General features: G+C 37.6%; 1 protein-coding gene across 2 annotated transcripts in view; it reads left to right on the top strand.

Moving 5' to 3' along the window:
* The window catches only part of SRGAP2 (SLIT-ROBO Rho GTPase activating protein 2), a 99,181-nt gene that overhangs the window by 19,809 nt on the left and 55,587 nt on the right, over positions 1–23,785 (top strand). For both annotated transcript variants that reach the window (XM_015814477.2, XM_015814478.2), the window contains exons 2-4: positions 7,939–8,001; positions 17,368–17,583; positions 20,253–20,381. In XM_015814477.2, coding sequence (XP_015669963.2) covers positions 7,975–8,001; positions 17,368–17,583; positions 20,253–20,381 — 372 coding nt within the window. In that variant the 5' untranslated portion in view covers positions 7,939–7,974. The remainder of the gene's footprint in view (positions 1–7,938; positions 8,002–17,367; positions 17,584–20,252; positions 20,382–23,785) is intronic.

Genomic DNA, 23,785 nt, shown 5'->3' on the forward strand with positions numbered 1-23,785 from the left:
TGAGATCCTCTAGCCCAGGAGAGGTGTGGCAACTTTGGCTGACTTGATCTGATTGGGCAGGAACACAGTCTAAACCCATTGGTGGATTCTCCATCTCCGTGCTGAGAAAAGGCATTCAGGTAAGACAACGCCCCTTTGCATTTTAGTATTTAATGACTATGGGTCTCACCATTTAAAGATTGATATTATAGTATAGTTGGCCATGCTGTGTTTTGTTTATGTGTAACGGACAAAAGGGATGCCAAATTGTGATTTTAATATTGATTTTACCTTTTATTGTTTTATTCTAGAATATTCTAGATATTCCTTAAGTGTCTTTAACTTGGTCTGGTCTCTGGTCTCTGACTGTAATAAGCACTGACTTGACTTGAGGGTCTGTTATAATCGTTAAGAGTTGCTAAGCAAACAGTTGTCAGATGAAGACTAGTTGTATATCATTTTTATTGAAAATTTTGATCATAATAGTAAAATGTAACTGAAAGAAAAAGAGAATAGAAAAAGTAAAAAGTGCAAGAAAAAAGTGACAAAGATAGGAACATAATAAGGAAAGAAAAAAGAAATATATAAATATATAAAGAATATATATAAAGAACTGGTGTCCAATTTCACAAATTTAATGACTCTTCATACCCTCTAAGGCAGTGGTAGTGAACCTATGGCACGCGTGCCAGAGGCAGCACTCAGAGCCCTCTCTGTGGGCATGCGCACCATGCCCCGGAGATGGCAACTGTCCTTCTTCATCCAGCCGTCCACTAACTCGTCGAGGTCCCACATGCATCCCAGCATGGCTGGTTACCCTCTCCCCCATCCCATCCCTTCTGGCCTCACATGCTCTCCTTTTCCTGGGCACGACCTACTGCATCACCTCCTCAGCGGCCGGCCAGCCAGCTCAGAGGCAGCTTCTCTGAACTGCTGACGACGGGCTGCAGAGCCCCAGAGTGCGCTGGTTGAGGGGCCGGCAGGCTGTGGCTGCTGATGGACACTGTCAGCCCCCATGCGCTTGCTGGCCTCTGTGTGTGGGGGCCAATGGTGTCAGGCACCAGCCACTTCGGCCCCTGCCTCACCTTGCCCTGCGACAAGGGTACCCCAGCCCTGCCTCGCCTTGCCTCGCCTCACCCTGCAGGACAGGCCTCCTGCCCATTGTCCCATCTGCCAGAGACCCCCTAGATCTCCCCCAACCCTGCCCGGCCCCCACAGGCATCCCTCCCCACGAGCAACATCGAGGTGACCATGCCCACCTTGGCCACACCCACCCAGTCTGCCATGACCACCACAGCCATGCCCACCCAGTGGGCCACGCCCACCTGGCACCCGGCGATAAATAAGTGGGTTTTGCATTGCAGTTTGAGCACTCGGTCTCTAAAAGGTTCGCCATCACTACTCTAAGGTTACAAACAATTATCTCTTCATTCTATATACCATTAGTTATCTATTAGACAAATCCTTAAAGTATCACTTTTTAGTCTTGATGTCAGCAGAAAGTCTGGAAAGGGTTGCAGAGGTAACAACATATCTTGTTTTAACCTTGATCAGATAAACCAATTTTATATTTTTTCCTTTTACTTCTAATAGTCTTAATCTTTATTCATTCAAATATTGTTGCAGGATTTCATTGCAGAATTCTTTGATACATTAACAACCTCTTTTGTAAATTCAGTAAGAAAAACTATCTAGATCACTGTCTTGGTTTGTCATTTGTATTTCCCTTTTAATTTATAAAGCCTCGACCAATTTCTTTCATACATGTCTTGGGTAGTATAAAGAGGGAAGATGTTATATCTATAATAAGTACACAACTACCCACATACAATCTTTCCCAAGAATCCCAGTATAATTTTAAGACTCTTGAGCAGGTAAAGTCTTTAAACCACCCTGCCTTTAAATCTTTAATACTTTAAATCCACCCCCCACCCCACCCAATATTTCCTTTTTAAAAAGAAAATCAAGGCTCTAGCTCAGAGGCCCCCAACCTTTTGGGCACTGAGGACCGGTTCTGTGGAGAAAGATTTTTCCACGGACCAGAGGGGCATGGTTTCGTGTGCTGCCTGCATCCCGTGGATGGGGCTTCACTTGTTTGTGTGGCCCGGTTGCTGGCATGCTGTGGCCCATTGCCAGTCCACGGACCGGGGGTTGGGGACCCCTGCTCTAGCTTATACGTGAGTGTTGCAATGCATGTTCAGCCCAGAAAAACATCAACAAACATAACATTCCGTTTATTGCCAAAGGAATTATTTTAAAAATCTGATTCTGTCTATTTAATTGTCAACATTCTGTGAGTCTTGGAAGTTGTATGATAATACTTGTAACTGACAAATATAAAAGATAAAGCATTCTTAGGTAGCTCCCAGAATTGTTCCAATACATTCCCAGAGACTTAGACTCCTGAGTTGATTATTAGAAGGAAATATTTATATTCTTCTGGGAGACAATTATTAGACTCTACTGTGGAGTAATATGTTTTCCTAAAAACTTGTTAAGTAGGTCAGTTTCAAGTAGAAAATACTTCTGACCTTATATATTAAACGTTGGATTTAACTAAATTTTCCTTTCCAGTCTGTTAACATTATGCCTAAGCGGTTAGATATTTTTGCTAAGTGGTCATCAGTTTTTGATTTGAGAACTTAAGAATTCTCAGGTGGATGCCATCAGGATCCAGAGATTTGTTAACTTTGTATTTTCTGAAAATATCCTATAATGCGTTCTGTTGTCCCCCTCCATTTGCTTTAGTTGTTACAAGTCAGAGCAGACTTAGGCAAAGAGTTCATTATGCAAGCTCCATATCCTCTTTGAGCATCCCCTTTTCCTTCTTTGTCATCTAATGATTAAATAGCTTTAATTTCTTGTTTATGGAAAACAGATCTCTCAGCAGTCATGCTAGCTGTAGCAACTTTTCATTGCAGTGTGCTGAATATTCAGTTCTCCNTTCTCCCTAAACAAGAGCATATTTTACAGTCATTGAATTCCAAAAAATTAACAGAATTGTAGAGTCAAGTATTTTCTTTTTTCCTGATCTATGTCTCATGCTAGTCATTTTTGTAGAATGACCTAACTATTCCAGATTTGCAAAATGCATAATTGCATAAATTTTAAATTTCTGTTGCTTTTATCATGTGCTTAATTCCTTAAAACAAAAACATTGAAAATGTTTTAAACCTTTACTTGTACTGATTGATCTAATCTGCTCTCTTTCCAATTCTAAAAATGTTTTTAAAATTGTATGGTTGTATTTTGTTTTGCTTTGATGTGTTCATTACAAAATTTTGCATGTTTATTTTCAGTCCCTTTTCTAACAATCCATACCATAGGATTTGGGTTTTTTTTATATTTTTGTCTACAGTTGAGCTCATTGTTATTAACCTATTCCTGGATTTCTTTTCTGGGTGGTAGGCATTAACATTTTCTTATTTTGCTTTTGATTCCAATATCCTTCCGTGCCTTAATTTGCCCTCCATTATAATATTCTAAGGACCAGCCCCACTTTTTTTAAGGGGAAAGAAGTAAGAATCAGGCCTTCCAGATTTCACATGGTCAATAATTGTCTCTTTGTCTTCATAATCAGGGATTCATCCAGGAAACATCTTTATAATATACCTAGTTTCCTTCTCTGGCATGCTTTAAGGTGGCTATTTATATATATATTTAAGATGTAATATTCTGTAAATCAGAGATCTACGTTCTGGCTTCTACACAGTACTGTATAGTAATCTTGGATGACTTTTATACTCAGTGATTGTGGATTGTGGTTTGGTGTAAGTAAAGCTTTGGATTTTCACAGGTCTCTTTTACTTTAAACAACATAAAGTTTCATGCTCCTTTGTAAAGCACAATACAAATTTCCATAGGGAACCAGGACTAAAGGAGTAAGTCACACTCAATTCAGCAGGCTGCTGAAATAAACAGGGATAATGCATGTTACATCCCTTCTCAGAACTGTTGTTAGGAGGAAAGGAAACATCTGCTTGCATTAATTGTTCTTTTACTGGTTTCATTGTCTTCCTAGTGTCATTCATTCAATGGTGGGATTTCATCATTGTGCAACTATTATAAACTATTCAATAAATATAAAGAGATTTCTCTTGGTCTTTAATACCGCTACTTTTGTGCTTTAGAAAGTGAAAACATTGTTTCAGAATAGTAAAAAAATGTGCAATCAGAGCCGTGTGTGTGTGTGTGTGTGTGTGCGGATGTGTACACATTGGTGTACTGCGTATACGTGTATATACCTTTGCATCATTAAGTGAACAGACAGCTGCAAATAAATCAAAGACAGCTAAAATCAGAGTATTAGAATTCATATGAAAAGAGAAGATATGAACCTAAAGTTTATTTGTATTTTTTCTTCCACAAAGAACAGATTATGGAAACAGTAACTACAATGGAAATACAATATATAATTCCAGTCTGTTTATAAGATCTGGTTGTTGTAGGCCTAATGATTCCAGATGCAATTAGCATTATGGTTTGTTGCTTTGTTAATCAGATGTTTAGATGGATTTGACATTATTAGCAACCTAACAAGTCCTTCCCAAGAACCTGGGATAGACAAATGTTGTTGGATGTATTATCCAGGGATGTATGATGGTCCAAATAAACCTGCCTTTTGCGATTGACTTGTGATGATTATGTCAATGCCAGTAATGTTCAAGTGCTATTCCAGATGTTTTGGGATGACACTCAAGGCACCTATTACTATTGCTACTGTCTTTGCTTTCTTTTGCCACAGTCATTCTACTTCTATTTGCAGGTCTTTGTATTTTTGTGATCCCTCCCCCCTAGTTATTTCTCTTCTATTCTGCTATCTCCAGGTAGTGCCACATTCACTGTCTAGACTTTTCTGTCTTTCTTATCATTAAGTCTGGAGTACTGTATTATGTAGCAGGTGCTTGTCTGTTTGAATTCTAAAGTCCCAGTCCTACTTTAGCTTCTTCATTTTCTATTACTTTATTTTGTTGTCCCACCATTCTTGCTTGCAGGCAAATGGCATTTCTTATAGCTCTTCCAATGCACCATTGTTATTACTTTGTCATGCCTTCTGTTTGTAGCCAGTCTGTGTAATCTTGCAGCAACTAACTGATCTTGCAGCAGCTAACTAGGTGGTCCACTGTTTCTTCAGCTTATTTGCAGAGGCGGCATTTGTTGTCCGTTGCTGTCTTCTCAATGCTGTCTTTGTGCACATTTGTTTTTAATGCTTGGCCTTGTGCAGCCAGAATTAGTCCTCTGTTTCTTCAGCTTCCCTGTTCTTAGCCACTGCTGGGTCTTGTAATCTGATTTGCCTGCTACTTTTTAATGATACTAGTCATGTCTCTTTTTTCTATTCTTCACTAGGTCTAAATAATATTATTATTAGAATTTATATTGTGCTTTAGTGTACTATTCTGCACTGTCTGCAATGCTGTTCCTCTTATTCACAGTTTAGAATCCCTTGGGTTAAAGCAGTTTATACATTTCATAAATAAACATCTCCATGCTTAATGTGTAGGCTTCAGAAGTTATCGTGCCTCGGTCCATGGTTTTAGCTTTTTATGTAGAAGGAAAGTTCTGAATAGATTTTAGTAATGTTGATTCTGAATGTATTGCTGCTGCTATAAAAATTGGATAAAGATATTCTTTTATTTAGCAGTTCTGAGTGTGTATTATATGACCAATTAAAGCAAGTATAATACCTGATTAAGCTGAAAAATTGTTCTTAAAATATATTTTAGTCTGTTTTATAGTCCATGTAAAACTTCCATGTAAAGTCCATATTGGGAAGAATTTTATTTGATTAGTTTATTATATTAATAATTCTTACTAAAGCAAACAAATGCATGAGTCATGATGCCTTGGGTTTAACATGGTAGTTCAGAAGTCCAGGCTCTCCTAACTATGGAATGTTGTGTATTTGTACAAGTATAACTGTATTATGATTGTTTGCTGATAAAAATAGATGACAGTATTGTGAAGTGAAGACAATGACACATCTGAGTCTTGGAAGGCATGCTGAGAGTTGACTGTGTATGAATATGAAGTACACTGGGTGGGGTTTCTTTTGTGTTGAATCTTGGCAATGAAACTGTAGTCTAAAATAAGGCAAAGTACCAGGTCTTGTAAACTGCACAATGTACATTCAGCAAGGATTGTAAAAAAGCAATACTTCCTCTCCAGGTTCTAATGGACATAATCAGAAGAGTTTAGAATTAAAAATGTCTCTCTGAGTATTAATCGAGCCACAGAAAAAAATGTAATTTATCACAAGCTGTTTTTCTCTCTCATGTAAAGCAAAAACAGGAGAAACATTTAATTTTGTTCCTTGTCAGTCCTATAACCTTGAATGAAATGCCTTTTGTCCTTTATAGAGTTACTGCTAACAGGTGGAACAAATCTGGATAACACTAGGGAACCCCAGGGCTGCATGCTTACATTAACCTAAACAACCTTCCCTAATCTAAGTATCCTTTTAAAGTATAGATTTCAGATTCCAATACTGGCTACTCTCGTTCAAGAACTCTGCATCCATACAGTACATATAAACCATGCCCAAATTTTTAACTGCTGGAATGATTTCATATTGTGAATTCCACCCATGTTTAACTGAAACCTTTTTTTTTTCTGGTATCATCCAGAGCCAGGACTGCAGAACCAGACACATTTTGGCTTAAATAGTATGATTTCACCTCATTAAGTAATCCCCTTTTATTGCAAAATGAAGTGTTGATGTACACTGATTCATAATTTGATGCTTGAATGGATGCCCAAATGATGACAGCACCTAAATTACCTATCTGATCTCACACAGGTGGGAATATACTAAGACATTTCAAAAGAATAAGCTAGATTGTGAAATAGAAAACCATTCTGGAAGAAGGCAATGGAATTCTAATGCCTGTTGGGTATCTCCATGGAGTAACCAGAACATTTATCTTATAAAACTTTTTATTTTACTTAGTTGGGCTGATAAACTGGCTTTATTGCAAAACATAGCGAAAACTTTGCGTTTGGAATTAACCTTGTATTATAATACCACATACATATGTGTTTCCTTCAAAGTTAGATTTTTTGATAATGAATACCTATAGAGCAAAAGTTTATCAAATAATAGACACTGAACTGTTTGTTCTCAGCATATAAATGTCACCCATCTGGGCAATCTCTTCTGGCCAAATCAAGTAATATAACTGCTTGCACTTTTAGCTCTAATAAGTGGAGTGGAGAACTCTAGAAGACATGGGAATGTGTTGTAATATGCTTGTTCTTACTTACTGTATGACTGATAGAAGCAGGTTTAAATATGTTCCTTGGGGGCTCCCATTTATGCTGTAAAGCTATGACTTACAGGGACTGCCTTGTGCTAAAATATACCTAGAATTACAGAGGCACCACGGATATTTTGGGAGCACATAAGGTTGTTTCAGTTTAGTTGATAGCTGTGAAGATCACTGCATTCTCTAGATGCACACTATTCGGTTCCACAAACTCATTTCTTGCTGCCTGATAAAATTCAATTGCCATGGTTCAACATTCAAGAAACAGTAGAACTAGTTTTCTGTAGAAAAGATTGCTTTCCTTTGCCAAAACAGTACCGATATTTGGCTGGTTTTGGACACAGCCCATTTCACTTTATTAAAAATGTTTCTTCAATTTGGGCATAATAGGAGCTAAATGTCTCTGCCAATTTGAAAATAGTGGCTCGGGTGTCGGATGAGGATGAAGGCTCATTCTCCGAGCTTGTGTGTTGGTTTCCAAACGTTTCGTTACCAGGCTAGATAACATCTTCAGCTGAGTTCAGGAGACTCTGCTGAAGATGTTACCTAGCCTGATAATGAAACGTTCAGAAACCAACCCTCAAGCTCGGAGAACAAACACTTCACCCTCAGCAATTAATTTGTGAACGTTGTAACATGCATGCAGCCACCATATCTTTTTTCCAGCTAACTTTCTGTTGTTCCTTTTGCATTGCAGAGTAAAGAAGTTGGACAGCAACTCCAAGAAGACCTGATGAAAGTCCTGAATGAGCTCTACACGGTAAATCCATTTGCCCCCCCCCCTTTATAGAAAGTAGCAACATATTAAAAAGTTTGACTTTCCTCTGTGTGTTACAAAAATGGCAATAAAGCACCAGAAAGTATTTTCTTCTATTGTTTCATTTTAATTCTCTGGTTTCATCCCTGTTGCCTTTGCTGCTGGTGTGGGATTACTTTCTACATTGAGTGAACATTGGTGAGTGTTTAGTTAAATCATTGGGCTCTTCGTTGAAAGATAGTATCAGCTTTGAGGTCAGTTTTGGCTGCAAATGGACCAAACACAATGGTTTCTTTCATCACAAATGTAGGAATGCATGAAGCACAAGCTTTTGCCCTGCAATACACATGCAATAATTATTTGCATTAGATGCTTGTATAACTTTTTTTTTAATTTGGCTTTTTAGAATCTGACTGGCACAAAAGGAGGCATGTGCTCATAAAAATTCTGGGCATCTCTTCTTTCATGCTTGAATTGGAAATGTTTACTATTTATTAAACCTGTTTCAGGTTTGTTAAACTTCGCAACTTAGAGCAAATTACTTCTATTTTGAAATTTAGGCTCTTCGAATGTTTTCTTTGAGGCATTTCCCCAAACAGCAGACAGTTTCTGGATTTTGTTTGGTCAGCTAGGGTGATTGCATTGGCAAATACTTTTCTCCACACCCAGTTGCCACATGAAAAGATGTTTCACAGAAACTCTTGAGGCGAAAGCAATGAGACCCTGCCATGAAGTAGAACTAGTAATCATGATGGTCTAGATACAGGCTGATTTTGCAATTTTGTCTAATTTATATGAATCAGCAAATCACACAGGGATAAAGGTTATATCTTATTATAGGCAAATGTTGGGAACTGCCTTTTGGCAGCTGCAAAGCCTAAAACCTTTATATGGTGTTTTTTATTATTATTATTAAACTGAATTCCAGCTGCAGATGTTCAACATTTTGAACATACTGCTGGTATGGTGAGATTCTAGAAGTGCTCTAAAAATGAATAGAGGGTGTGCCTTGTTTGTGCCTTTTAACCTTGCTTTTTAGAAAAAAGGAATAGTTAACCCTAATAAAGCCACTAGAGCAGGGGTGTCAAACTCGCAACATCACGTGATGTGTCGCGACATATCACAACTTTTTTTCCATTGCCAGCAATGGGGTGGGCACGGTTTCACCATGATGCATCCGGCCCGCAGGCCGGCAGTTTGACACCCCTGGACTAGAGAATTCCTATTGGTAGGATTTTATACTGGTTTGTAACAAATTAATTGAAGGAATATAATTTCTAGGGTCCAATGTAGTGTGACTGCTAGGAATTTTAAGTATTGATTTGTTTTTCCCTTTATGAATGTACATAGATACATACATATTACCTGGCAATTTTGACTGTGAGATACTTTTACATGAGAATGAGTAATACTAATGAACTTTTGGGGAAAAGCTATGCAAGTTATTGAAAATAATGGTAATTTGTACTTTCTGTTAATATAGCATTATAATAAAGTAGAATTAATTCACTATTAGTTCATGTTTCCTGTCTGGTTTACCTGGGAAGACTGACATCAGTCTTACAAGTCTGAAAGTACAAACTTCCCACTATCACCTTTAATTGCTTGATCCATTAGGGCAGGTCCTTCCTAAGTTTCTTTCTCTGACCACTAAGCCCCTGGGGCTTATGCCTCTCTTGCCTGATTGTTTCCTAGGCAGCATCTCTCCACCTCTTCCCATAAAGTCATCCACACATTTTATTACAAATGATCTTTAAAAAGAAATCTAGATTTGTACTGTGAAAGAATAATAACCCTTGACCAAATAGAAAGCTTTACTTAGTTGGTGCCTTTTGAGAATAGGAAGATTAATTCCAAAACGAGTTGAAACAATGAAGAAGGTATGGCACAGATTTATTAATCTGGATAATTCTTTCTTTATTGATTGATTAGCTATGTATGCTCACCTACCTTACGCAGCATAACTCTGATCAGCAACATACAGGTAGTCCTTGCTTAATGACCATTCATTCATTTCACACAATCAAATTGCTGTTGCATTCCTATTGCAAAACTACATGTGCTGGGCTCAACTCTCATTTTTGTGTTGTGCCTGCAAGAAGGGCTGAGTATTAACCACCTTCTGGAAGGCAGTAACATTTGCAGTATCCTTATTTATCTATTTAAATTTTAACAGCAAATTAAATATCCTAGCATAGAATTCATATTTCTATGAATAGAATTCCTAGAATTCATATTCTGCAATTAATGTAGAAACTACATTAATTTGCTTTTACTAATTTATCTTGAGTTCCATCAGTTTCTTTCTTAAGCAGTTTCTCTAAGTCAGCAGTCTATTGCTAGATTATACCTCACAGCATCAATTAGCAATGATTATGCTGATTTGTGTTGGGAATTAAGGTTCAGTAAGATCTACATTGCTCATCCTTGTGGATGACAACAAGAAAACATGGAATAGGCAGAATGTATATCTCATTCTACCAATGAATCTCTGGCTTATTTATAGGAGATGAGCAAGGATTTCTGACTATCACTTTTAATCTGCCAGAAAAGCAAAATGAGATTCACCCATCCACACAAGCATGTCCTAAATCAGATCTGAGCAACTTTTCAAGGACAAAGACTATTTTCTGGATTTTTAGGAGTTGGGGATGACACATTGAACAGATAGCTTCCCCCCCCTAATTAAGAAGCATATTAAACTATGTTGCATAAGCAGTTTTGTTTGTTTTTTTAGCCTTAGTTGGCAAGCAAACTAATTGTACTGCATTCCTCCATGATTGTCAAACCTTGTTTGATTAGCAATTTTAAACAGCCAAGGAATATTTTTTTCCTGTATTGAAGAGAGCAAAAAACAAATCTAAGCCTGCATATTTTAGGATCATGATGTGAATTTGATTTATGTGTGTCCTGCTCTATTTCTAAGTCTACCTATTTTCTAAATTAAGAGTTAAGGAAGAGATTACAGAGTTCTGTGTCAATTTTCTCTCAGTCAAGTTAGCAGTTGGCTTTTGTCTATGTTGTAACATCTTGGATTGTCATCCCTTCAATTCCATTGAAGGCCATTTGTATTGAGTAGATTTTCTCCCATTCAGATTCCCAGTCTTCAGTTGATTTTTTTATTGATAAAAGTTTTTCAGAAATATAAAGAATTACATGTTTCCTCTTTCAGAGTTTTGCGTTATCACTCTCAATTATACATCAAAGACATCTATATTCAAAGCAGAAAAAAGACTGAAATCTGTTATTCTTATATATGGGAAGATTATACAAAGTAGTTTTTAATTCTTAAGAAGTTTCTTTACACTCAGGAGTCCATTAAGCTTTGTTAGGCAACCTCTTGTTGATTAAGACTGCGAGGGCAGTAATGATCTTAGTTTTTCTTGGTAGTTGAAGGCTGCATCTATTAAATAATCTGCATCTTCTTCGCTTCTGGCTTAACTTCTTTCTGACACCAAAGATATAATCTAATTCAGAAAATCCTTGGTAACATTCCACTGCATTGATGTTTATGCCTGCTACCTCAAGAGTGGAAATAACATCATTTAAATGTTGTGTGTATTCTTCCCAGAAACTGTTGAAATAATAATGTTGTTCAGATTTATTTCAGATACTTTTTCCCCAGTCTGGAAAAATTTTTGCCCATGAGTCAGGTCATTGGTGCTCCATTTCAGATGAAAAACATTCTTAAAAAATTGGGACAGTCCTTGAACTATGATAAAGCTTGGTTTCTCTTTGAAGATTTCCAAGAAATGCATTTGCTAATAATCCTTACTTTAGACTAAAGTAGATAAGTATTTTGCCTTACTTAACTGTTCTAGTTGGTCATTTTTTCTTATTATAAAGTACCAATCAAACTTGGTTAAAATATCTTAGGTCTGCACAAAAATTTACTTTTCTATTTGACTTAGGAGAAATCACTATAACTATATTCACTGAATTCATAGTATGAAAGTTCAACAAAACTTAATTCTAGCATGTTTTGCATTTCTTTCTTCAGTGTATCTCTAACTCTCTAGAACAGTGGTCCCCAACCTTTTGGACACCAGGGACCGGTTCCGTGGAGAGAGGTTTTTCCACGAATTGGAGGTAGCGTGGTTTCACATGCTCCCTGCATCTCGTGGATGGGGCTTCTCTTGTTTGCGTGGCCTGGTTTCTGGCATGTTGCGGACCAGTCCCAGTCCACGAACTGGGGTTTGGGGACCCCTGTTCTAGAATAGATGTTTCTGCTTTATTGTGTTTGCATCTCTGGTAGCATTTTTGTGTTGTACTAATGTATCAGCGCCTGGGTTGATTGTAAATACTTACTTGACATATTCTAACAGTGGTTCTAAGTTTGCTTTTTGTTACAAAGATAAGATATGTGTCTCTTCATACTTTCTGTGCATCTGGCAAATAGCTATCAATTTGTTTTGCTAGATCTTTTAATCTATACAGTATATTCCTAATGAAGCAACGTACTTTCTTAAAATTTTACGACTAGATGGTTTTTCCATTTCCAAGTCTACTTTGTGACTTATGTACTCCATTTTTGATCATCATAAGTGAGCTTTGCCACCTAGCTTAAACTTGCATTCTTGAGCAGGCAACAAAAAGCAACACTTTTTCTTCCACCTCTTGAGAGCCTTATATGATATCAGTCTTATTGTGCAGTTATTCCTGAAATATGCCACTGATTTTTTTTTGCCCTTTTGTGTGTGTGAGAGAGAACATAATCAGAATCTTTGGTCCTGGAAGTTCATTTGACCCAGGACTCCTCTTGGTTTTTTCCATGTAGCAAATCAAAAGGACTGAATCCCCTAAATGCCTATGGCACTTTTCTATAGGCAAATAATATATAGGGAAGTAAAGTCAATTTAGTGTAGTTGTTAAGGCAATAGGCTTGAAACCAGGAAACTGTTTAGTCACAAAACCAACTGAGTGATCTTGGGCCAGTCACTTTTTGTCAGCCCTAGAAAGGAGACAGTGGCAAGCCACTTATGAAAAACTTGCCAAAAAAGGACTTGTCCAGGCAGTCTCTGAAAATCAGACAATGACTGAACAGAAGAAGAAAAAATAGAAGGAAGTAGTCCATTCCAAATTGTTGGTATCATTTTTGTGCATTCTTGTTTAACATTTTTGAAGAGTCTCCTTCAGATAATCCTTCTATCTGAGTGTCATACTGAGAAGGTCTTACGTCCAGTATCTCCAAATCTGTGTACAAATTCTTAGCAGTTATTTTCTTAAAATACCAACAAAGTGAAGTTCCTCCATGAATCCTGGTTTTACATCAGACCTGAGCAACTTTTCGAGGACAAAGTCTGAAGTGGTATAGTATTGCAAAATAGGCAGGGCTGTGTCATGGTCAGAGGCAAGTTTTTCTGTTAAGGAGGCAATTGATCAAGTTCCTGTTTTCTAAACAGTGTTAAGTATAGGATAATCAAGAGTGGGTTTTTTTAAAAAAAAATTATGAGTTTTATTTTTTTTTATTCAGTTTGGCTACTCAAGACAAACTCCTTTGCTCATTCCTATAGGAAGGTGTGAGAGTTCTAATTAAAAGAGAGAGGGGGAGAAAGACAAGGCAGGACTGACAAAATAGATGCTCAACTAGCATCTTAATATAATCCCTTGATGGGAATAGCGTGTGGTATTCATAATACTTTGACTCCCGCACTGAATCCTTATGTAATTGCTTTGACCCTGGACCTTGATGTCAGTCTTGGCAGAAAGATATGGATCGACCATGTTGACACATCCTTAAATATATGAAACCATTAAAACTGGGACTTACATGATTTTGATGCCTTGTGCCAGATGTCTTTCACTAGAAGTAATGGGAATAGGGGTACATGGAAAGAATACTTCTTCCTGTTTAAGGCAATTCCAAATGTCACCTTTAATTCTGTTCATTGATAATAATTCAGAGTTACCATATAGATAAATTATGCTTCCTTTAATACTGAGTGGGTTAGCATTTTTAACTGTTACTTTTTCCTGTAACTAAGGAGTGATGATTTAATTGCTCCAGAAGGAGTAACGAAATGAGAGCATATATTCCACCTAACAAAAATTACGGTCAAGTTCAAATTGAGGTGAAAGAAGACTCAGGGGCTTGGTGCTTGCAAACTGGAACGATTTGAGGCCAGAATTGGCTTGCAGCAGGATTTTAAAATTGGAACATAGATCTCTTCTCTGTTTGAGCACACATTTACAAAGCAGTTATTATTAATATTTCATGAAGGTCTATGATGTAATTGGAAGAGTGCATACCATCTTTTCAAGTCAGTTTTTAAATTTTATTATGTAAGCTACCTTGATCAGAATCTGTGGGAAAGAGAGGATGTAACTGATTTTCAGTAAATAAATCTCTGTCATCCTGTCTGTCTGTCTGTCTGTCTGTCTGTCTGTCTGTCTGTCTGTCTATCTATCTATCTATCTATCTATCTATCTATCTTGTTTTAAACCTGTCTAGATGGTGTGTTAATTAACCTAATGAGATAAATTCTTAAACTTTTGATATTTGATCTTTGCCAAGTTCAAAAGGTTATCAGGAGGGCCAAAATGCAAAGAAGGACAGGAATCAAAATATGTGGTTCAACTATTAGAGCTCACTTATTTGTAACAAACGCCAGTGAGAAAGGGAAAAGTCAGTATTGATCCAAAACAATGGAGGGACTGTAGAGAAACAAAAAGAAAGGCTGATTGTTAGCAGAGTCAGCCTCTGCTGTCTATGTTGCCTTTTGTATTGCTGAGCAGGATTAGCACTGATAGGGCATGGACTGCCATGCGGGTCAGTTAAAAAGTGGTCTCTCTTCTAGTAATTGCTTTTTAAAGTAAAGATATCAACTTCCTGGGGGAAACAAAGGAATACTATTTAATGACCTTTTTCTCCTTGTCCTTATCCCCATATTGTCACATTCCAGTTGGAAATAGAATTATTCTTGTACTTCTTTCTTACCTGTTCATCTCTCTTTCCTATTTTCATCTGGCCTTTTATAGCCATGTGCTAATAGGGTGTTTCACTTCATGCAGCTCATTGGAGCTTTGTTGTATGGACTACAATAGAGATTTGCACTATGCATAATGACCCACATCTACCGATATTCAAACAAATATCAGAAACGTTCCTAAGAAATTTGGACATAATGTATTGATGGAACAGTAGGAAATACATGGCTGAAGGGACTGAAATTTACATTATGTTATACTTTAAAAGAGAATTTTATAAAGAGGTACAGGCTCCAGAAAAAATATTTAGAATGTATAACGGTATTTTCAATTTATGTTGGAAATGCGGAAAACATGAAGTGTCATTTTATTATGGCAAAAAAATTTGGGGTTCAAATAGAGTTAAAAATAAAGAATTGTAAAGATTAATATTCATTTGAAAGCAGAAATTTTCTTTTTATAACTAATGGATAAACAGTTAGAAAAGTATTATGGAAAGCTATTTTATATGTTATAATTGCTGGAAGATTATTTCATGCACAAAAATGGGAAGAATCTGAAATAACCACAATGGAGGAACAGCTGCTGAAGATGATGCAATTAGCAAAGATGTAAAGTTGACTTGTCTGACTAGAGAAAGAACAAAACCCATATTTATTAGTGACTAGAAACCCCTTATGGACTTTTTGCTAAAAAATGAAAAAATGGATTTGTGATTTATGGGTTTGATGATTTAAAAAGGTAGATTATGAAAAGAAGATTATACTGTAACCTTAGAAAGAGAGGGTAAAATATAAATGTACTTCTGTTTCCAGTATCAAAAGCTGCTTCTTTATAACTTTTATTTTCTTTCCTTTTCTTCTCTATTTCTTTGCACTTTTTCACTTATTACTTCAGGTTTTTTTTTCAAAATTGGTATTGTTATTTTTCTTTAAAACTTTTCTTTAATAAAAATTATATGTTAATAAGAAAAAAGAAAAATCCCAGCAAACCTTGACAAGCAGAGTTAGGATAAAGTAGTGGAGGCCCTGGTTTAGCCATCAGAATCACATGAGAGTTGTAAAATGTTCCATACCTTTGCTGATCCTTTTGAGTTCTATAGGTAATTCTTATGACCATTCTTTCAGCAACCATTCAAAGTTACAATGGTGCTGAACGAGTATTGGTTATGACTGATCTTTGAGAGTTCAGGCCATCCCATAACCCCCATGATCACATGACCATGATCTGGTGCTTAGCAACCAGTTTGCACTTAAGACCAGTTGCAGCACCCCATGATCAGATTCACTGGGATAAGTCTTCCCCATCCATATACCCTCCCTTAGCCCCTCTCTGCTCATACTGCACCAACTAATTGTGCCCCCTCCTGAGCTTCACCGTTCCTCCCTTGCGCACCTTCACTGACCCTTGCTGCACTTCTTACATCGGACCTGGATATCTCCGAGACCGCCTTCTGCCGCAGGTTGCCTCCCATCGGCCGGTACGCTCCCACAGAGTGGGTCTCCTCAGGGTGCCGTCAGCCAGACAGTGCCGGCTGGCGACCCCCAGGGGGAGGGCCTTCTCGGTGGGAGCTCCCACCCTCTGGAACGAACTACCCCCAGAGATCCGGGTGATCCCGGATNTGGCCTAGGGAATTTTAGTGGGGTTTTTAAGGGTATTTTAAAGGTTAATTTTAACGATTGGCCGCTTCAAATATTTTCTTTTAATTTGGTTTTAATGGATATTTATTGTATTGTGGTTTTACAAGGCTGTTAGCCGCCCTGAGTCCGGTGAGGAGAAGGGCGGGGTACAAATTAAATTATTATTATTATTATTATTATACCTTTCCTGACCCTAACCACACCTTCCTTGCTCCCTTTTTCACCCCTTGCATCTTCATTGCATCCTCATGGACCCACCTTAACCCTTGCTATGCCTCCCTCGTACTCTTGCACACTCTCCATGAGTCGTGCCACACCTCCTTTCCACTTTTCCCAAGCCTTGCCACACTTTCCTCACACCTTTGTGTACCCCCTCGTGCCTTCCCCCACCCTGCAGTAGCCATTTAACCTGCCTGCCAGCCTGCTTGTAAGTCACCTGGGACTTACAATGTCCTGCCAGCTTCCCCACTGACTTGATTGTGGGAACTGGCAAGAGGTTGCCTTGCCTAACAACAATGGGATTTGATTAAGCATGGCAATTGGGACTGCAGGGATTTCTGTTGCTAAGCAATGTGGTCACGCTTTACGTCTGCATCATTTAGCAGTGGAAATTCTGGTCCCGGTTGCCACCATAAGTTAGGGACTGCCTGTATAGTAGGTGCGTAGAATAGTTATAGGTATTTTTCTATTTGAATTTTAAGTTTACTCTGAAGGCATTGGTTGATTAATGTTCAGGTGTTTCCAAGTGGGATTTTTTTTAAAAAAAAGTAAGATGGTTTATAAGTGAGAATTGCCTTTGCAGGTAATGAAGACCTACCATATGTACAATGCTGACAGCATCAGTGCCCAAAGCAAGCTGAAAGAGGCAGAAAAGCAAGAAGAAAAACAGATTGGTAAGTCTGTGAAGCAGGAGGAAAAGCAAACTCCGCGCTCCCCTGATTCAGCCTCCAGTGTCAAGTTTGAAGAAAAGCATGTCCGACGGAGCTCAGTCAAAAAGATTGAGAAAATGAAAGAGAAGGTGAGTGCACAACAGGGTTAACTGCTAGGTAATTGCAAAGCTCTCTTTACCAAGTGCAGCTGCTGAATGTTTGCTGCGAATCTAATACACAATAGAATATCTATCAGGGCAGGGCGTTAAGGGAGAAGAGCTATTTAATGGGGAAATAGCAGAAATACTGACCTAATGGCTCAGGGATTATCCTGAGGTCTAGAAACTATATTTAGGTATGAGTATTCATGAGATGGAATGAGGAGGTACAGGAATCAAAAGTGCAAGGAGGTCGTTTTGGCACCGATCCATTTCTTCTTATCCCTAGTCAACTATGTAAATGTGTTCAAATTGAAACTAATTTGCATGGTACATAAAGATACTATGTATCAAACAGTTAGCAATTTGATATTTAAATCTTTTAACTTGCAGAGGTAATGTAACATAGTGCCATAGGCAGAGAGACTATTTAAAAAGATGGGGAAAAGGCTTAATATTTGCAGAAGACTACCTTGGATGTGTTGTTTTAAGAAGTAATAATCTTAATTGGAAATGTTCATTGTACTGAGATACAGAAATACAAGCACACTTTTCATAGGATTGTGCATGAAACAAGTAAAGTAAATAAGCACAGCCAATGGATTTTTCCCCTCTTTTGTTCCTCAATACAGTATACAGATAGTCCTCGAGTTATGACCATTCATTCAGTGACTGACCATTGGTTTTCAAAGATAGAATGACACTGAACAAAGGAACTTACAACTGGTCCTTAGTTCCAGCCTTTGTAGCACCCCTACAGTTACATGAACAACACTCGAACACTTGAAAACCAACTTACACTTACTATATGACCAATTCCAGTGTTCCATGGTCACTTCATTGCCATTTGCAACCTTCCCTGTTGACTTACCAAGAGCAAAGTCAATGGGGAAACCTGCAGGGAAGGTCACAAATTGCTTGGGTAAGTCTCCCCCATCCCTGCCTTTTTTTGCTTGCATGCACTCTGGTGTCCTACCCCCCCCCCCTTTCCTTGTATGCACACACCACACCCTTCCTCCCTCTTTGCTCATTTGCACACACTACGTCCCTTCCCCCCTGCACTTGCATGCACCCACCCACCCACCAGTGTCCTCCTTCCCCCTTCTCTCTGTCTCTCTCTCTCTCTGTCTCTCTCTGTCTCTCTCTCTGTGTGTGTCTCTCTCTGTGTGTCTCTCTCTCTGCCTCTTTCTCTCTCTCTCTCTCTCTCTCTCTCTCACACACACACACACACACACACACACACACACCAGCGTCTTCCTTTCCCAGACCTGCTCTTGCAAGCATGCCCCCATCAGCATTCACCTGGACTTCCCTACATTTTCAGCCACCAGCATTCTCCTTCTCTATTCTCACATGCACTCTGTGCCCTCCTTTTCCAGCCTTCCTGCTCTTGTGCCACACTGAAGCACTCCCTTCTTCAACTTGCATGCAGCTTGTACAGGGTGGATCTTCCCCGCCCCTGTGTGGCACTGTTGCTCTCATTACCTGTGGCTCCTGTTATTTCCTGCCTGCTTAATGACCCACACATCTTGAGATTATGACAGCAACTGGGACTGCCCGGATCATCATCACTAAATGATGTGGTCACATGACTTCACACGTTACGACCTCATTGCTTAACAATAGCAGTCCTGGTCCCAATAACTCAAAGACTACATGTAATTTGTCCTTATAGGAAGATTTACTGGAGGTCACATACTGGGTTATTGCATCCACTGGCTATTTGCTATGCAGTGAGTTGTGAATGAGATTCTTGATTCCACAGTCTCAGCTGTGGAATTTCCTTTTGCTTCAGATGCTGTTGACAGTTACCATCGTAAACCTTTGGTGACAGTTTAAGACCTCTTCATCAAATATTTGGGTAGACAGGTGCTGCTGTGCCTTCCCATCTGGTTCAGGATTATACTGCATTGTATTTAGGATTTCAGTTTTTAATAAATAATTAGAGCCATAGAGCTTAATTCTAATTATTCTAATTTATTGTAAAATATTTTTAAATGTTACCCATTTTGGATTTTTTCAAATAAAGAAATCAATCAATAAATATTGAATTAGTTTTAACTTTATGTTGAAGGTTTAAATTATTCATGTTCCATATATACAGTATTCACATATTGATTGGGTTAGGTCAGGAAGGCCTGTTTCCTATTCTTCTGGGCAGAGGAATGTAAATATGTGTGTGGGCCTAGGCTTCCAGCTGCCTAGTGCAGACGGTATATTAAGTTCTAGTGATACATGATCAGTCCCTATAATTTGGAGAATTTGGGTATCAGACCTTTGTTCACACTTGGCTCTTTAGTGCCTTCTGCTGATGTCAGTCCTGTGTGTCCATATCAGCGCCAAATAAAATTCTGCAGGGATCTTCAGGTTGCAAACATACTTCTAGGTTGCACATATTGGATATGTGTTCCTGTGAACCACTTTTTGGCCATCTATGGATTAGATCACCTTCCTGTCTCTTCAGGACTCAACAGTTCCTTGAATCGTTGTTATACGATGATGCATTTGTTTTGCCTAAAAGTGTCAAGATTTCTTAGTCTGGGTTAAAAAGAAAGTGAAATAATTTCTTGATTTTGCAGAATATTTTTTCCTTCTTTCAAGGTGACTGCTTTCTTCATTTTAATTATTTTATAATAAAAATCCATTTGTATATTTTTCAGCGCCAAGCAAAATACACAGAAAATAAACTGAAGGCTATTAAGGCAAGAAATGAATATCTGTTGGCTCTGGAAGCCACCAATGCATCTGTATTCAAGTATTATATCCATGACCTGTCAGACCTCATTGATGTAAGTGTACTTTGGTGGTGTATTTCCAGAATGTTTCTGCTTTAAGCCTCATTATGTTGTTCTCCTCAGTTAATTTCTTCAGTGGCAGAAGTCCATATGGAGATTTTATCTTTTATCTGTGTTCCATCTGTGTTTCATTTAATTATTGAAGGACAACAGCATTTAAACACAAGCACTAATTAAATAGCCAAACCAAATTCTGCAATTGTCAGGTATTTCCATTATTTTAACATTATTTTTGGAGTGTGCACACTCCTCAACTTTGGGAACAATCTTAATTTGCATGCATCAGTGGGATGTACTATAAAATAGCCATGTCTTCATCTCATAGGTTTTTTTTATAAATACGTTATGTTTTCTTCTGATTTTGTGTATTGACTTACTGCTTGAATGATTTCCAGGAATTACAACAGAATGCGTAAAATGGTTTGCAATTCATCTTAAATGTCTGAAAGATTTAAACAACCTCATTTATCCAAATGATGTTGAAACCAACTCAATTTGTTGAGATGAATGGTGAATTTTCTTAAGGTATATAGGAATGCATGAAGTTTACACAAAGAATATATCAACATTTCTCCTTATTCAATGTATCTACAGCTGGTCTTTCTTCTAGGAACACATGCTGGCATATTTAACATGCCTTACTGTGTTTTTCACTATAGCAGTCAGTCCTTGGGCTGAGAAACAGAAAATGTTCATAAGTGTAACTTGTCTTTTCAGTCCCAATTCAACACATTAAGGAAGATATGTGAAATAAATGTTCAAACAAGCAAATAATTGGCCTCCTCCTTCAGTACAGTGCCCATAGAAGGCTAGTAGTAGGGACAGACACGTCCGTATTTCTAGTTTTGTCAGGCTAGCATTTATTGAATTTAAGTCTGGGTTGGGCTAAATCTATATTGATAATATCCATATGATTCATAAAAATTAAAATGTACTTCATATACAACTTTTTCTAATTTGCAAATTTTTATTAACTGGTTTATCCATTTTTGGACGTAGTATTTGAGTATTCCAGAATTCTGATCTGTGTTTTATTTTTGCATCGGTCCCCAAAAATATAAATTAGAATGCTTTACTTTAAACCATCTATATGGTAAAAGAAAGAAGAAAATAATGCAAGATTAATTATAAAGAACAGTCAAAACAGAAAAAGGAGGAATCTCTTTGTCAGGGAATTGTGCAACCAGTATCCAAATGGACTCAGAGATACTGACAAGAACTTGTAGTTTTATATAAATAAATATATTTACAGTAAATAAGAGAGGCAAATCAGGAGCATAGTCAGGTAAATCAGCACAGCAGCAACATCGTCAGGTAAATCAACAGAGAGCATACAGGACACACAGGGCAAAAAGGCGGGAATCAAGGATACTCCCCCTTTTTACTCAAAGCAACCAATCACAGCTTAGATTGCCTCATGCAAGGAGCCATCTCTCCAAGCAATCAGCTATAACTGTGTGTTCTAACTCTATACACAACCCTCACTGTTCCGGTTATAAATTTAAATATCTTGACAGTCTTATAGGCAGTAAACTTCATTTACTGAATTTGTGTCTTTAGATTCATCAATGTACTTTTACACAATAAACGTGCAACCTGTCAAAGTGTGGACAAACGTATTTTTTAAGCTGAACTTTGGAATTTTGGATATTTTCTTATATTACCAGCTTTGTATTTCAAGATTGTTTTAGTGGATGAAGGGTTAATTTGTCATGTTGAGAATTTAATTTGTTTGAATTCTTATTTTTTTTAAAAAAATCTTTGGAAAAAGCATGCATCAAGTATTTATATAACCAAGAAAGATGAGTGAGACTGATATACTTGTACATGTAATTTAAGGGATATTTTAAAAGGCAAAAAAATAAGGAAGGAGTGCTGAGCTGGAAAACCAAGATGAATTAATTTTCTTCTTCTGATTTCCAGTGGGGATTATAAATTATAATTTCATGTTCATGAATGGAAATATAAAAATAGAGTCATCTATTCTGTTCCCATCTACTCCCACACAGATCACTCAATCTGGTTTTATAGAGAGGAATGCAATGGTGGGAAACTATTCTATGAAAGAGAAACCTGCACCTGAGAAAGCTACATTCATAAGGCTCCAACTCTGACAGAGTAAACCATATATTAATACAGATGAATATTAGTCATTTTGAAATTTCTGGTGACTTCCCTCATTGGCAAGACTCTCACGATTTCTCTTCCATGATCTGTGAAAAACACGGAATGTTAATTTGGTTGCAAAGCTGAAACTACTGAATATTTATGAATTAAAATAGCCTTGACATGTGCAGATTCTCAATCAACCATTTTTTGTTTTTTTTGTTTTAATCCCTATTTAGTTTTTATGCTTCTTGACTAAATTTATTGTTCTTTCATTGCCTGCTTCCAGTAAAACCAACAATTGCTGCTTTACAAGCAGACTCTCCACACCTGCCCCAGACTTTTGGCACTGTACCCAGTCATGTCACAGTGAGCAGGTTATTGCAGGACTCAGTTTAACTACATACATTTATGCTTCTCTCCTGTCTTTCTGATTCCTCTCTCTGGCATGTGTTCATTTCATTCATGGCATTTCTGTTCCACCATTTATGTGCAATACTTGTCTAGTAGGGCAGATGTAAGCTTGTGACTTCTGTTAAACAAATGGATACTTGTCCATTCAGAAGATTTCCTTCCTTCCTTCCTTCCTTCCTTCCTTCCTTCCTTCCTTCCTTCCTTCCTTCCTTCCTTCCTTCCTTCCTTCCTTCCTTTCCTCTCACCAGCTGAAACCATTGTTCATCTTCTACTGATATATAGTTTTTTTTTCTCATCAAGTGATGGCAGGAGTTTATTTTCATATGATTTGGCTTTGGCAGATTTGTTGTTATTATTATGTATTCTACATATATTATTATGTATTCTACATATAATAAATGTAGAAAATACTTTAGATTTCTGTTTTGGATGTTGTGGTAAGTATCTGTTTCTTTATCAGCAGCTACTTGATTACATATCTTATTTAACAAGTTTATGCTCTTTCTTTTACATGCTCCTACATTGGCATCAGAGCATCCTATAATAGGCATCTTTCTCTGGAAGCAGACAGAAGAATATTTGTGTTTCGTCCATAGTGGGAAAAGCATTTTTGAATTGCAGGACTGATTTCTTCAAGAGAGGCTTTGTAGTCTCCTCTTTTGAAGTACCTTAAAGCCCTTTTTTGCAGAAGTGTATTTATTATTTATAATAATAATGATAAAGTTGGAAGGGACCTTGGAAGTCATCTAGTCCAACCCCCTGCTCAGGCAGGAAACCCTATACCATTTTGGACAAATTGCTGTCCAGTTTCTTCTTTAAAACTTCCAGTGTTGGAGCATTCACTGCTTTTGGAGGCAGGTTGTTCCATTGGTTAATTA

This window comes from Protobothrops mucrosquamatus, unplaced genomic scaffold (assembly GCF_001527695.2).
Source record: "Protobothrops mucrosquamatus isolate PMUCROS unplaced genomic scaffold, P.Mucros_1.0 scaffold256, whole genome shotgun sequence".
In the NCBI taxonomy this organism is placed as follows: domain Eukaryota; kingdom Metazoa; phylum Chordata; class Lepidosauria; order Squamata; family Viperidae; genus Protobothrops; species Protobothrops mucrosquamatus.